Below are 15,229 nucleotides of genomic sequence, written 5' to 3'. Positions count from 1 at the left end.
GTGAAGTCTGCACTCCAACCAGAAGTTTCAGACTTGGGCAGAGTTTCCCCTCCTTGTCAACTTGTTTTGGGTCAGTAATTGTACTGTTATGCTGCCAAATTTCACCTAGAATAGGTGAAAGACAGCCCATTGTACTTTCTCTTTTTTTTTTTAAATAAAGAAATACCGCAAGGGGCGCCTGACTTAGGGGCCAACAGGGTGCTTGTGTGGCAACAGGAGCATTTTAGCTTCTTGTATTTCTTCTTGATTCTGTGTCTTTAAGTTCAGGTAAAGTGGGCGACTGTGAATTGGGTGAAAGCATTTTTATAATTTGGCTGTACACTACCACCCTTTCCAGAGAATACACCGGTTACAAAAAGACACAAGGAGTTGCACATAGATCACAGTCACTGCACCTAGGGGTTCTCAAGTCAGCCGCATCCGATGGCCTCGGTCAGCCGGCTCCGTGTCTAGCCCCCTAGCCCTTTTTGATTCCCCACTACACATACTTAGGACACATCAAGGGCACGACATACCTAGGGAGGTAGCACTCACCTATGGTTAGACTTGTCACCCTAAGCTACACGCATCGCACCTCCCTTATACACAAACTAAGTCCTCTAGTGAGGGACAATGCCCAGGATTGCTCCCAGCCCCACTAGCATAAACACAATGCACCACACGGCAAACTGAGCACACCCCCAAGTAGTGCATCTTCTTTTCTTTTCAGGTACAAACAAAGGCCCCAACCACCAGCTCCGGAGTCCCCATCATCCATGCAATGCACTCCCCATCTTATACAACAATGTCACCATCCAAGCGAAACAAAGCAGGGGCACACTGAGGCAGCCCCACTCAAAAAGAAAATGAAGAACCCCTTTTGGAACAACGCAAGATAAGGGAACCGCAAAGGGGCAGGAGACGGATCCGTCTAACACCATCGTCGATTTCAAAGATGGATCCACCCATCAGCCTCTCTCCACACAGGGATCCATCCAACACCATATTCAATTTCAAAGATGGAAATGCCCATCAGCCCCTCTCCATGCAGGAATCCATCCAACACCATATTCAATTTCAAAGATGGATCCGCCCATCAGCCCCTCTCCACGCAAGGATCCGTCCAACACGAGATTCAATTTCAAAGGACAAATCCCCTCACAGCTAACAGCAAGAAGAGACCCACCCCAACTTCATCTTGAATTTCAAGGGCCGGTCCACCCCTGCAAGGGCTTGTATACACACTCAAAAAAAAAATGCAACCCAACTAAACCCATCCCTCCTTACCACTCCACATCAGTGCCATGGGACTGGCACTATACTAGGAGAGGGGTAATGTTAACCTCAACACAAGAAAAAAGCAGAAAAAGTTAAAAAGCACAAGTTGGGTCACCTAAAAGAAAAGCGGCCTCTAAGAATCAAGTCAAAGGCAAAAGCGCATTTTTAAACGCAAGGCGCCCCTAAAGTTGTTGTAAAAGAGTGTCAGGCTTCCTCTTGTGCAAATTGTAAAAAGGGTAGACGGACATAAGCTACAAAAATAGGCCAAGTAGAAGGGAATGGAAAAAAAAACCTTGCCACAATGACCGATCATGTAAATAAGGGGATGGGTGCCCATGGGATTTCAGGGCATGTATATAAAGTTCAAAAAGTGAATGAGAGCTTATTCTTTGGTGTGTGGCAAAGTAGACTCTTCTTCTTCTCTTCTCTTTTCTTTCTTGCTTGCTTGTGAGTGCTTGAGGGAGGGAGTGTGAGTGAGTGAGGAAGTGAGTGTGTGAGGGTGAGGGATCTTGGAGGTGAAGCTCTCTACCATCTCCTCTCTTCTTCTTCTTCTTCTTCTTCTCGCGCGTGGCTATGGAGGATGGAGCTTGGAGGAAGAGATTTGAGGATGCTTGAGCTTGCATCACGAATCATGTTGGTAAAACTTTCCCATGCAAGTAGGAAAAATATTTTTAGGGGCAAGTGGAAGTCTATTCTAGCCATTATGAGAGAAAAGGAAGTTGTTAGAGAGCAAGGAGAGGCTACTGATGTGATTTGCAGCCACCAGGGATCAGTCCTATAGCATGTGATAGCAATTTGCAGCCCTCCAAGAGCAAGTGAGAACAGCCCAAGGTCCTTCTGGTGCAAATGACAACATATAGAATGGGGCAGCAGTCTTTTTAGTGGTCCTAAGCTATAGGTGACAACTTCCATGGCTGTTTGAGTAGGGCAGTAGCAGTTTTGAAACGTTCCTCACAATGAAACTCTGAAATTTCTCTCTCTACAACATTTTCTCTCATTCCCCAACCATCTCTTAAGTTATCTCAGCAAATTCCAATAGTTTGACCATTAGAAAAAGATATTTCAATCAATCTCTGCTATGAATCCTACTTTACAACAAAAATTAGGGTTTTGACAGACACCTTGAGATGCATACTCATAATTGAGGGCTCAAGTCTTGAATTCCAACAATTGAAATTGAGGAATTTCAAGGAGATTCAAGAGGCCAACCAACCAATATCAAATTTGGAGCTGATCAATTTATGTGAATTTTATGCTTGCTATAATTAGTGCTTAATCAAGTTATTTACCACCCTATCCAAGGAGAATAGCTGATTTCAGGAGCATCCTATTCTTGGAGATCCTAGTGACAGGTGGGCACCTACATTAGTGTCTACGGAGCCTACAGCTATTGAGACTCCTACTAACAAGATTGCCTCTCCATGGAGTTCCCTACCAATGAAAATTCTAGAGACTTCAACAAAGGAAGAGTAAAGGGGGGAGCATTAGCCTCCTCCCTATCGGGTCTGTGATACACTTTGATTGAAGGGCTCCCCCAAGAGTAGCAACCACAAGATGGTCCACAAAATTCCAACCCTTTAGATTGCCACATTTGCTGCCATTAATCCATCACTAGCTAGTTTTCAACCATGCGTCACCAGACAAAAGCTGTATTTTACAATCTACCTTATCCATACAGCTGCCATATCATCATTCAGCTGTGTTTTACTGACTTGCAGCTGCCACATCATCAATGCTACTATCACCAAGTGATTTCCGCCCTGCATTTGCTGGTTGCAGCTGCCGCCCTGCTCTTCCACTATACCAAGAGCTATGGACTATTGTGTATTCATCAGATCAGCCATCTCTCAACCTTGTGTTTTTGGGACAATGCAACCTGAATATCTGATTACAAAAGTTGGCCATTGTTTGGATTCTGCCTACTGTGATTTGAGATCCATTTAGGGTACGACACACTCTTTAGCTGATCTCTCTACCCCGATCCTTCATACATACAGAAGTTTCATGTTTTGTGTTCACTCTGAATAGTGTATTTAGTGTGTTTACTACATTGTGCATCATATTCACTCATTATTCATTCTTCAATATTCACTGTCTCTAAGTTACTCTTCACGTCTGTGTTTTTCCATTATCACTTTGTGTTTTGTCGTACACTTGTGTTTTTTATCTTTGGTGCTGGAGTATTTCTTTACACTTAGGGCTTGTATGTTCCCATTGTTGCATATTTTATTAATCACCCATGATTTGAGACACGGTGTTAGCCATGTACATTTCATGGGTGTTAAGCACATTTATTAGTTTGTTATTTGGGCACCTATATGGACAACTAGGCAACTCATTTAGAGGTAGTGTATTTGTCGAATCTTGTCCTTAGATTTATATAATCTTCACTCCTCCACTCTATTGTATAGAATCACATCCATCTAGAGACAGAGATTAGAGGTATTGCTGGTTGTCACATGTGCCATCACACTATGTGGGTTTTACAGTACATGTCACGCCTTGAGTTGTGATTCCATTGCCCATTCATTCATTCTTTGCATTCTTGTGTTTCTCTTTTTCATCATTCGTCTGAGTGTTCAAGCCTTGTATTCTTCCACTTTCGTTGCTTTGCTCATTCTCACAGTTCCAACAAAAAAGAGGGAAAAGAATAGTTTGAGCCTAAATCAGTCAGGCACCCTCAATTTCATGTGCCATTTGCATAAGTTGAGCCTACATCCAAGACTATTTTCAATATAATGCAAGGAAGGTCTAAGCTTCTTAGTACATTCAATTGAGTTAAAAAGATGCATATACATTAACCCTTCACTAGCTCATTAAACAGCCCCAAAACTCAAATGCACTTAGTGTGCTTCAGTGTCCCATGAGCAAGCCCATACATTTTTGGTTGTTTCCATCCTATAGATAGAATGTGCTAGATCACTTGCATCCTCTATATCCCTAGTTCCATCCCAATGATTCAGTCTCCATCATGTGGCTGTGTTTTTCTTCTCTCAAATTGCTGCAGTAGCCATGCTACTACCACTCATCATCTTCTGGTAGACTGTGTTTGTTCCCAGCCTGCTGACATCACATTCTAGAGCTCATGTGGACATCCTACTGCTGTCACCATCAACTCCAGGTGGCTGTCATAGGTACATTTTTCCCAATTGCCAGTCATCATCACTCCATGTATCATAACAGCCTGTTTCCAGTTTGCATGGCTGTTTCAACTGACATCTGCCTGCTGGCCATCATCTGCAACAGTCAGACTCCCTGCTTGACATCTTCAATACCTGTTCTGCCTTCTCCAGCTGTCCATTGCTGAATTACCCTAGTGGCCTGCTGCATTTTGCTCCAGATCATGCTCTATTGCTATCACCTTGCTCCTGGTGGATCATCCTATTTCGACACTCCTCCTTCTGGCTGCATTTTGCTGCCAGCCCACTCTTGCATCTTCCACAGCTCTAACTGGCGGTTTCGAGACGCGGGATCCATTATTGAAGGACACCCTTGGACACCTCCCTCAGCCTCCCCCCTTGAGCATTGTGTACATATATTCACTCATTCATTATTTGGCACTTTTCATTCATTCAACTCATTTTCATTCTTCCGTTTTGCATTATGCATTAGTATCTTTGCTCAGTGTGTTTCGGTTATGGTCATACACTTTATGCTTTCTTTTGCAGACCCTAGTATATCTCCACATGTTCCACTAATACAAAGTAGGAAAAATCAACACAACGTAGAAGAAAGTAATATAAAACTTCAAATCAAAAGATGCAGGCATACATGTAGCATGCACAAGCAAGTAAGAACATACCATTGTCTTCCTGCCTGCTGCAATATCCCACCTCAATGACGAAATAAGTGGTGGCAAAGGAAAAAAGCAGCCAAAATAATTCTGTTAAAGAACAATAACAGCTGTTGTAAACTGATTGTGTAATGATGACAAGTAAATACTTGACAAATCATAGGGTAGTGGAACAAAATTTTTCAAAACTTAACTATCTCTTTCATTAGACAATGTATTTTATGTTAGGCAGATATGAATTCAACACACCATGCAATGACGCTTGTAGGCAGAAATCGACTCAACAATGATAACTTAGCTTAAAGAAATCCAGGTGCAATCAATGACCTTTGGCAAACAGGGCAAAATGAGCGACTGAAGGGCAGTGTCTACTGTAGATTTGATTAAATACTGTGAAAATACTTTTATAAGTTACAATACCTACCTCAATGCGGAGCGAATTGCTTAAGAAATATGCAAGTCCTGCGGTCGCAGCAAGCATTGCAGTCTCCACCGGCCGTTTCGTTTTTGAAACCACCTCATCGGTGATGACCTCTGCATCTTCGATGTGAGCTGGGTCATCTGCGCTGCCAGCAGACCGAGCTGCACCATTCTTTGATTGCTGGTCCTCTGCAGCAAACCCACTGTCCGAACCCTCCTCCTGGAACAATGAACCAGAATCTGATATGGCTTCCTGTGAGGGGTTGCTTCGCCCCTTGGCACAATAGACTCCTCTGTGATAGCAATTGGTTGTCGAGGAAGATGACCCAAAAGGCGCCCTTTGAGCGACTAGCTGGAACCTTCTCAGAGATGGACTAAAACTTGTTGATGAGAACAGTCCACTTCCCGGGATTGGCGAGCTTAGCATATTCAACAGCTTCTCCTGCCTTTATATCCCTCCTCCTCTGCTGCTGCTTTCTATATTTGTTAATATGCTGGTTAATGAAGCCTCACCACCATGGCTGGCTGCAGACACATTCAAATAGATGCAAACTTCATCATCGTCAAATGGATTTAGGAAATTTTGGTCCTGCTGCAGAGGAAAGATACCGGTAACTTATAACACTGATTCTAATATTTAAGAATTATATGAATGCATTTGTTGATTGTTGAGTGATGATTATATATCTTTTTTTATTTGTAAGTCTGTTTTTTTGCCATTAATAAGACTAACTCTCTCCACTATACCCGAGGGTCATTGGGGCACATGTAAAGTGATGGTGTTTAACCTCTCTCTCTCCACACATATTTCCTGCTAACTTACATATGGGTGTGAGAGTGCCTAAAAGGCAAGCATGTACAAACCTTCGTCTCTCTTTAAACATATTTCCTACTTGTAAATTGATCCTTTTAATATGGGTGGGAGCCTAAAAGGCAAGCATGTACAAACCTTCCTCTCTGTTTAAACATATTTCCTACTTGTAAATTGGTCCTTTTAATACACACACACACTCTCACGCACACACACACACACACACACACACACACTCTCTCTCTCTCTCTCTCTCTCTCTCTCTCTCTCTCGTACACATATTGCACATGTGACCCTCTTAGGTAATGTAATTCCCACTCACATGGGACACCTTCATCTCCCCCCACCCTCTCTCTCTCTCTCTCTCTCTCTCTCTCTCTCTCTCTCTTTGACTATGTATGAAGGTGCACGTGCCTACATGCACACAAGTGTGATAAACACTCTCACAACCCTCTAAGATTAATACCCCATCCATACAAACTCATGCTTCCTCTCACATTTTCCCTAAGGCAATATAGTTTACCCTCAAAATTTATACACAAAGTAAACATGAAATAATCAATCCCAAACTTATTCCTTTGGTGGGCATACTAATGAGTTAGACATAATTGAAGAGTCCAACATCCCTTAGGCATTTGGACTTAAAGCTAGATAGGTAGACGAGAGCCTTCACCTATTTAGTAGCCTCAAAAAGTCATGAGGAAAAGTTTGAGCATGGTAGTAAGCTTTAAAAGTGGAAAAGGTTTTGGAGGAAGGGGAAAGAGGAGAAGGTATGTGCAAAGCTTTCTACTTTGCCAAGGATATATCAATGACTATATCACAAGATAAGCAATACTACCTATCAAACAATTAGACAAAATTTTTCTTTACAATCTCAAGTATACTCAATAATCAACATCTTGCTTATCTTGAGTGGTCCATCTTTCATTTAGAAGCATGCAAGATAGGGGAGAGAGAGTGAAGAGACATGAATTTATTCAAAAAGTAGAGAAATTTAAAAAGGAAAAGAGATAATAAAGAAAGGTATGGGATGCCTTGATTTCATACAAGATGAATGAGAGAGAGAGAGAGAGAGAGAGAGAGAGAGAGAGAGATGAATCTACAAAAAAAGTAGAGAGAGAGGTATGGAATGCCGTGATTTCATGCAAGATGAATCTACAAAAAAAGTAGAGAGAAAGAGTAAGTGGTGCATCTAATTCAAGCAATGCTATATAGGTGGCCCACACGTAAGATATTGGGAGGGATTTTTTTTTTTTTGGAGAGAGAGAGAGAGAGAGAGAGAGATGAATCTATTAAAAAGTAGAGAAAGTAAAGACAAAAAGAGAGAATAAAAAAGGTTTGGGATGCATCCATTGCCTGCCATGTAGGCTCAAGATTCTCTTTTATTGGGTTTGGTAGATTCAAAAATAAGAAGTAGAATAGACTATGAGCCCTCTACTCCTACAACACAATTCACATGGCATCACAAATATGGCGTGTGCTTCATGCCTTAAGCCACGCTTTGCATAGTAAGCATGTTCTCAAGAATGCATGTTCGATACATTTTATTTGCAATGATCTTACCTTTGACAACCAAATCCTCGATATGGATTTCACTTTTCTCTTCTAATGATGTATCCCTGCCAGCAATCAACATGTCATCAATATACACAACCAAGAAACTTTGAGACTGCATGAATGACTCAAACTTATGACACCATTCTCTTGGTTCTTGTTTCAGCCCATACAAACTCCTTTTGAGTTTACATACCATCTTTTCTTTTCCTTTTTCAACAAACCCTTCAGGCTGCTGCATATATATGTCTTCATGCAAATCACCACGTAAGAATGCGGTCTTTGCATCCATCTATATGAGCTCCATATCTTCAGCTGCAACCAAGCTTAAAATGGTTCTCAAGGTAGTCATCTTGACTACAAGAGAGAAGATCTCATCAAAGTCAATTCCATGTTCCTGCTTGTACCCCTTCGCAACCAATTTTGCTTTGTACTTTGGCGAGGAACCAGAAGTGACCTTCATCTTGTAAACCCATTTGCATGGAAGTGTTTCTGCCCTTTCGGCAACTGCACCAAGTCCCAAGTGCCATTTTTCTCAAGAGATTCCATTTTTGACAACATGGCTTTATACCATTTCTTGTTGTCCTGGCTATTCATTGCTTCCTTGAAGCAACACGGTTCACCACAATCTGTCAACATGACATAATCAGCCACATTGTTTGCACCAAGAATGAATCTATCAGGTTGTCTAGTAGCCTTAGATGATCTCCTAACCCAATGATCATTGTTTGCTAGGTGTTGAGCATTTTCAACTTGTTGCCTTGGCATTTCAGCCTCCAAATCAGCATTAACAGCTTTGTTGTCTTGGCTATTCCTGCACATGTAGTGGCTCATTATCATGGGCAATAGATGGCTGATCATTTCTAGCATTATTTTCTACATTTACAAGTTCATTCACAACAGGAATTTGCTACTATACAGTGGACACATTTTGCTATCCAAAAGGTATTTCTTCATGGAATACAACCCTATGGACCTCCTCAGTCCTTTCGGGTTGCTTATGCATGTGATCTTCCCGGAAGATAACATCATTGTTGCGTACTACTTTCCTTTCCTCGGGATCCCATAATCTATACCCCGTTTCACCCTTGTCATCATATCCTAGAAAAATGCATTTGCAGGACTTTGGCTCAAGTTTGCTGTGTTTTTCTTTACGAATGTGCACAAAAGCCTTACAGCCAAACACTTTTAGGTGAGCATATGAAGGTGGCTTGCCCAACCATGCTTCTTGGAAAACTCCCCCCTTCCCTCCCCCAAAGACCTGTTTGGTGACCAATTAATCAAGTGTATGGCTGTCATAACAGCCTCTCCCCAAAAACCATGGGATAATGTAGCATGAGACAGTATTGTACGGATCTTATCCAATATGGTCCGATTCATACGCTCTGCAATGCCATTTTGGGGTGGATTATGAGGGGCAATGAGCTCCCTCTTTATCCCTTTGATGTCACAAAATGCCTGAAAGGTCTTGCACACATATTCCCCACCATTGTTAAAGCGAAGACACTTAAGATTCTTATCAGTCTGATTGTCAACCAATGCCAAGAATTTTTTAAACTTGTCAAGCACTTCAACCTTGCTATGAATAGGATAAACTCATACCTTCCGTGTAGCATCATCGACAAAGGTGAAAAAATAATTGTTTCCCCCTAAAGATAATCATGGCATTTGACATACATCAAAATGTAATAACTCTAGAGGAAAAGATTTTAGCGAAAGACACTTTTTATGAGACGTCTGTGCATCTTTACCATAAATACAATGATCGCAATGCTCAAAATCAACATAACCAAGACAAGACAAGTAACCCAAACGAGAGAGCACTTTCATTCCAGGTAGTTTCATGTGTCCCAAGCGGCCATGCCACAAAGAAACACTTGGCTGCTCGATCAAGGCAACAACATGATCACTCACACTAGATACATGGAGAGGATACAAAGTATCACTTTTACAACCTCTGGCAATCACTCTAGATCCCTTACAGAACTTCCATTTTCCATCACCAAAAGTAGTATGAAAACCATCATCATCCAACTACCGTATGCTAATCGATCTCTTCTTGAGTTGAGGTACATGCCATACATGCTAAAGTGTGAAGATAGAGCCATGCTGAAACTACAATTGCACATTGCCAATACCTGCAATGTCACATGCATAGTTGTCCCCAAGACGGACAACACCATGTTGACCCTTGTATAGGTAGAGAACCACTCACAATGAGGGGTGACATGAAAGGAAGCACCTGAATCAAGAATCCAGGCATGCATGTCATCATCTATATCTGCAAGTAAAGCATGTGCACCAAAGTGTGAAGAGACCAAAAGTACATCATTCCCATTGTCACTGTCATGAGTGACTACATTCACCTCTTCAATTTGACACTGCTCTTGTTGAGTTGTTGACCCTCTTTCTTCTCTTCCTTGATATCATCTATCTTCTTGCCCTTTCCTTTCTCTTTCTTCCATTTGTAGCAATCATGTTTTAAAGTGACCCTTCTTGCCACAGTGATGGCATTCAACATCTTTGCCATGTGATTTATTGCGTCCCTTGCTATGAAATTTTGCCTTTCTATTGTGACCTACCCCTAGTATGCAAAGCACTAGAAGACTTACTGGATGCATTGTTTTTCCAATTCATTTCTTCTATGAGTAGAGCACTCTCTACATCAGCATTTAAAAGAATTGCATTGGAATTGCTCATAGTAGTCCTGAATGTATCCCAACTCTCTAGAAGAGTGCAAAGCAAGAACATAGCCTTAAATTCTTCGTCAATCAAGAACTTCAAGGTAACAAGTTGTTGAAAATGGAGTTAAACTCACTCAAGTGAGTAGACATTGTTGTACCCTCTTTCATATGCAAATCCATAAGCTTTTTCAACCAATACACTTTGCTTGCAGCACTCTTCTATGCATACAGTTCTTCCAGCCGAGTCCAAATAGCATATGTAGAATCCAACCCTTCAATGTTAAATAGCAAGGCATTAGAAATCGATAGCTCGATGGTTGAGCATGCAAGCTTATTTAACTCATCCCAATCGTCTTGTTCCATGTCTGTGGGCTTTGCCCCTTTGCTTTTGATCGGCTTTGTCGGCTTCTTTTGCAATAGGATGTTGTAGCACTGTTTTTGCCAAACCGCAAAGTTATGTGCTCCTTCATGCTTCTTTATGTGCATCAGATTACTGCTGTCATTGCTGCCAACCATGCTTTTCGACCCAAATGCGACAAAAAAAATTCAGTAAAATGCAGGCCTGAACTGTCACACAAGTGACTTAGGTACAAACAAGTACCAACTAGCAATAGATAACCATGTAGAAGGAGAGATTTCAGATTTGTAATTAATTTTTCAGAAGCACCAAACCATGTGCTACAACATTCCACAACTGATTACAGCTGTTCCAAGGACATATACATCACATTACATGAGAAATCCCAAAATTTAGCTGCAATTTCTTTTGTGCATGTACCCACGAGCATAAAATTTGACACACACGGTCAAAACCCACAAAAATTTTGTGCTCAAAGCATCAACCACACATCTACATTATCTTTGTCATGCATAGAACATGCTAATTTTGCCAAAATAGAGCAATTTCAGCAAACCCACAAAATTTTCCAAGTGTTAGGTGTCTAAATTGCATGGAATTAAACCTGCATGTACATAAAAGGACCAAATGTCGCACAAATTTTTGCCTAAACTACAAAAGCTCAAAATTGCACGGGGTCTAATGTGCATAAACGTCAAGAAATTGGGTAAATTTCAGCCCAATTTTTGCATGTACATGAAAAGCCCCAAATGTTGGAGGCAAAATGTCACAAATTCCTACAATTTTTGAGACAAATTTGCTTGTCTTGCATCACAATCCCCGAATTCGAAAAAAGCCCCAAATTTTTGGGCCACGATTGCATAGATTTTAGTGAAATTGACTCACCCGAGCAAAAAATTTCACTTGGATTTGAGAACCCTCAAAAATTTTCTAAGGCATGTGCATTCAATGTTTGCAATTTTTGGTCCAGAGATCACTGCAATGTGTATCAGCACCAAATTTGGGAGAACCCCCAAATTTCAAGACACAAATTTGCACTCTGTGCTTGTAGGTGTGAACACTTGGTAAAGGGGAAGAAAATAAGATTTTAAAAAATGAGAAAATGGGCCGTTGCTTGTCATTTGTGCAGCCCAGTACCCTATCCTCGTTGCGCGCGAGCCTGCCGTCATGTCACGCAATAGTCGCCTCCAGTCGTTCGTGCATTAGACATTTGTTATGCCTGCACCTGACCAGTCGCCTAGCCTATTAGCTGCACCCAACTGCTTCATGCATGTTGTCCTGTTGCATGGTCTCTCGTTAGCGCATCTGTGTAGCCTGTTAGTTATTCGTTAGCTGCAGTCGTCGTCCGTGAGCCTTGGCCATCGTGTTTGCTGTTGCCTGTCACGCTTCAGCACCAGTCAAGTGCCTCTTTTGCACTTGTCGATTGTTTCCTCCTCTCACAAGCCTGCCTTCAACTTCCCTGCACCTGTCGACTGTCAATTGCTACTCGTCAAGTCCACCTGGGACTCATGCAACACCTGAGCTATCTCTTGCCTGCTCTGATACTAGTTTGTAGTGACTGGGAGGCATGAAGATCAAGGCAGTCAGCGTTCATTACACGCACAGAGAGAGAGAGAGAGAGAGAGAGAGAGAGAGAGAGAGAGAGAGAGAGAGAGAGAGAGAGAGAGAGAGAGAGAGAGAGAGAGAGAGAGAGAGAGAGAGAGAGAGAGAGAGAGAGAGAGATAGATAGATAAAAGTAGAGAGTGTGCATGATTAGTGGGTACAATGATGAGTGTACCTCTTTAGGTTTTTAGATAGATATATATGTGTAAGTACAAGTGCTAAGGAAGGTTGTGTTCATACTTGAGCACATTAAAAGGCACAAGGGCCTTTATTCCCAACAATGATCTCTTGAAAAAGGGATTTATCATACCGAGTGTATCTCATTGGGATGTTCCTCTATTGTTCAAGAAGAAGATGGAGGGACATATATACTTTGTATTGATTACAGAGGTCTTAATAAGTAAACCATAAAGAATAAATATCCCCTTCCACATATTGATGATGTATTAATCCAATTAAGTGGTACAAAGGTGTTTTCAAAAGTAGACTTACGATCATGTTACCATCAAATCCGTATAAAGTCTAAGGATATTCCAAAGACTGCTTTTCAGACTAGGTATGGACATTATGAACTCACAGTTCTAGCTTTTGGATTAACTAATGCACTAGCCACATTCATATGTTTGATAAACAACATTTTTCATCCACATATTGATGAATTCATTCTTACATTCTTGGATGCTATATTTGTATATTCTAAATATCATCAAGAACATGAGATACATCTTAGAAAAACTCTTAAAATTTTGATAGAACATTTTTTTATGCTAAATGGAGTCAATGTTTCTTTGTAAAAGATAAGATTGTTTATTTAGAAAGAGTTATTTCTAAAGAGGAAATTCATATCAATCCAAAGAAGGTAAAGTCTATTACTAATTGGCTTGTACCAAAATGTGTGCAAGACGTGAGAAGCTTCTTAGGATTAGCTCAGCAAGAGAGAACTCATATTCAAGATTTTTCTAACATCGCTAGTCCTTTGATTGAATTGACTAAGAAAACTAAACATTCAGTTTGACCACACGCATGTTAGGAAACCTTTAAAACATTGAAACAAAAAGTGGTTGAAATTTGCACATTTAAAATTCATGAGATAAAAAAACATTTTGTATGTCTTGCGATGCAACTGGGGAGTAATTAGGATGTGTGTTGACATAAGAGGGAAGAATAGTGACTTATGAATCTCAAAAATAAAGGAGACATGAGATGAACTATCTTGTACATGACTTAGAACTTGTTGCTATAGTTCAACTCTAAAACATTGGAGATATTTGTTAATTGGTGTGAAATTTGAGTTGAGAACTGATCATCAAAGTCTAAAATACATTTTCACTTAGCCTTTATTAAATAATTGACAAAAGAGATAGTTTCAATTGTTACGGGAATATGACTTTTATATCAAATATGTATTCGGAAAGGAAAACAAAGATATTGATGCTTTAAGTCGTAGACATATATGTAATAGTTTATCTATTATACAAATTGACTAGATTGATTATGTGCAACTTGAAGTGTAGGGTGATTCCATGTATTCTAAAATTTTGTTGTTCTTAAATAAAAACTTGGGAGGAATATATGATGGAAAGTTTCATATATGCTTAAGGGAAATCTTTATTATTTGAATCGTTTGTATATTCCTATTGCTTTAAACTTCAAGAATTTTTTTCTTAACAAATGCCATAATTTTTGCCTTTCTTAGCTCATCCCAAATTTTCAAAGACTTACAACTAAGTCGATAACTCATTCCTTTATCTAGGGATGAAGAAGGACATTAAGACATATGTGAAGGAATGTTTGGAGTACCAACGAGTAAAAATTGAACAAAAATGTATGCCTAGTGAAATGCAACCATTTGATATACTTGACCAAATGTGGAAATCCATATCTATGGGTTTTATCACTAAGCTGCTTGTTGCTAGGAAAGAGTATGCTAGTATCTTTGTGGTAGTAGATAGACTCATAAAAATGACACATTTATTTTCCATGAAAAAGACTAACACCACTTTAAATGTAGCTAAATTATTTGTGAAAGAAATCTTTTGTTTGCATGGTATGCCCAAAAGTATTGTTTCTAATAGAGATTAAAAGTTTACATCTAACTTTTCAAGAGCAACATTTAAAGCTATTGGGATTGAATTAAGGATGAGTACTACATTTCATTCGTAGATTGATGGAAAGACATAGAGAGTGAATTGGGTTTTAGAAGATGTGCTTAGAATGTATGTAAATGAAAAACAAAACAATTGAACTAAATATATGGCCTTAATTAAATTTGCATACAATAGTTCGTGGTATGCATACATTAATATCACTCCGTTTGAAGGAATGTATGGTTATAACTATGTGACTACTGTTCATTTTTTAAATGCTTCAAATAGAGTAGAAATTTCAAAACAAATACTTGAAACAATGGGTGAGGAATTAAAAATAATGAAGAAATATATTAAAGAGGCACAACTAAGGCAAAATAAATATTATGACAAGAAAAAGAGAACACTTGAGTTTAGTGAAGGTGATATGGTTTTCTTGAGAGTTGAACCTAGTTAAAACTTTGTTTCTTGAAAAAGATAGAAGGTTATCTCCATGTTTTGCAAGACCATTCAAAATTCTAAATGAATATTAATTTACTTGCGTTTAAAGTCAAATTGCCATCTCATGTCAAGGTTCATCATGTTTTTCATGTCAGTTTATTGAAAAACTATGTTGCTAACTTTGATAATCTTTTGTATGACAAGTTTACAAACCTGAATTAG

General features: G+C 39.8%; 1 protein-coding gene across 1 annotated transcript; it reads right to left on the bottom strand.

The window, feature by feature from the left end:
• Positions 1–4,724: 4,724 nt before the first annotated feature.
• Positions 4,725–6,280, bottom strand: LOC148008051 (uncharacterized). The gene is made up of 3 exons (XM_087674511.1): positions 5,475–6,280; positions 5,060–5,140; positions 4,725–4,951 (listed from the first exon to the last, which is right to left on the bottom strand). Exons 1-3 carry the CDS (start codon positions 5,895–5,897, stop codon positions 4,859–4,861), a joined length of 597 nt encoding a protein of 198 aa, XP_087530637.1. The 5' UTR covers positions 5,898–6,280; the 3' UTR covers positions 4,725–4,858.
• Between the last annotated feature and the right edge of the window lie 8,949 nt (positions 6,281–15,229).

The sequence above is a fragment of the Lygodium microphyllum genome, unplaced genomic scaffold (genome assembly GCF_053477565.2).
Source record: "Lygodium microphyllum isolate KBCC unplaced genomic scaffold, Lygodium_microphyllum_v1.1.10 scaffold_477, whole genome shotgun sequence".
NCBI lineage: Eukaryota > Viridiplantae > Streptophyta > Polypodiopsida > Schizaeales > Lygodiaceae > Lygodium > Lygodium microphyllum.
The sequence above is the reverse complement of the archived record's forward strand: the minus strand, read 5'-3'. Positions and strand labels throughout refer to the sequence as shown.

Bases quoted from the DNA above. Each gene is read 5' to 3' on its own strand.
- LOC148008051 (XM_087674511.1), bottom strand. From the start codon at position 5,897: ATGCTAAGCTCGCCAATCCCGGGAAGTGGACTGTTCTCATCAACAAGT. The intron at 5,141-5,474 runs GTAGGTATTGTA...GTTCTTTAACAG, and splicing joins GCAATTCGCTCCGCATTGAG to AATTATTTTGGCTGCTTTTT. The intron at 4,952-5,059 runs GTATGTTCTTAC...ACTTTGTATTAG, and splicing joins CAGCAGGCAGGAAGACAATG to TGGAACATGTGGAGATATAC.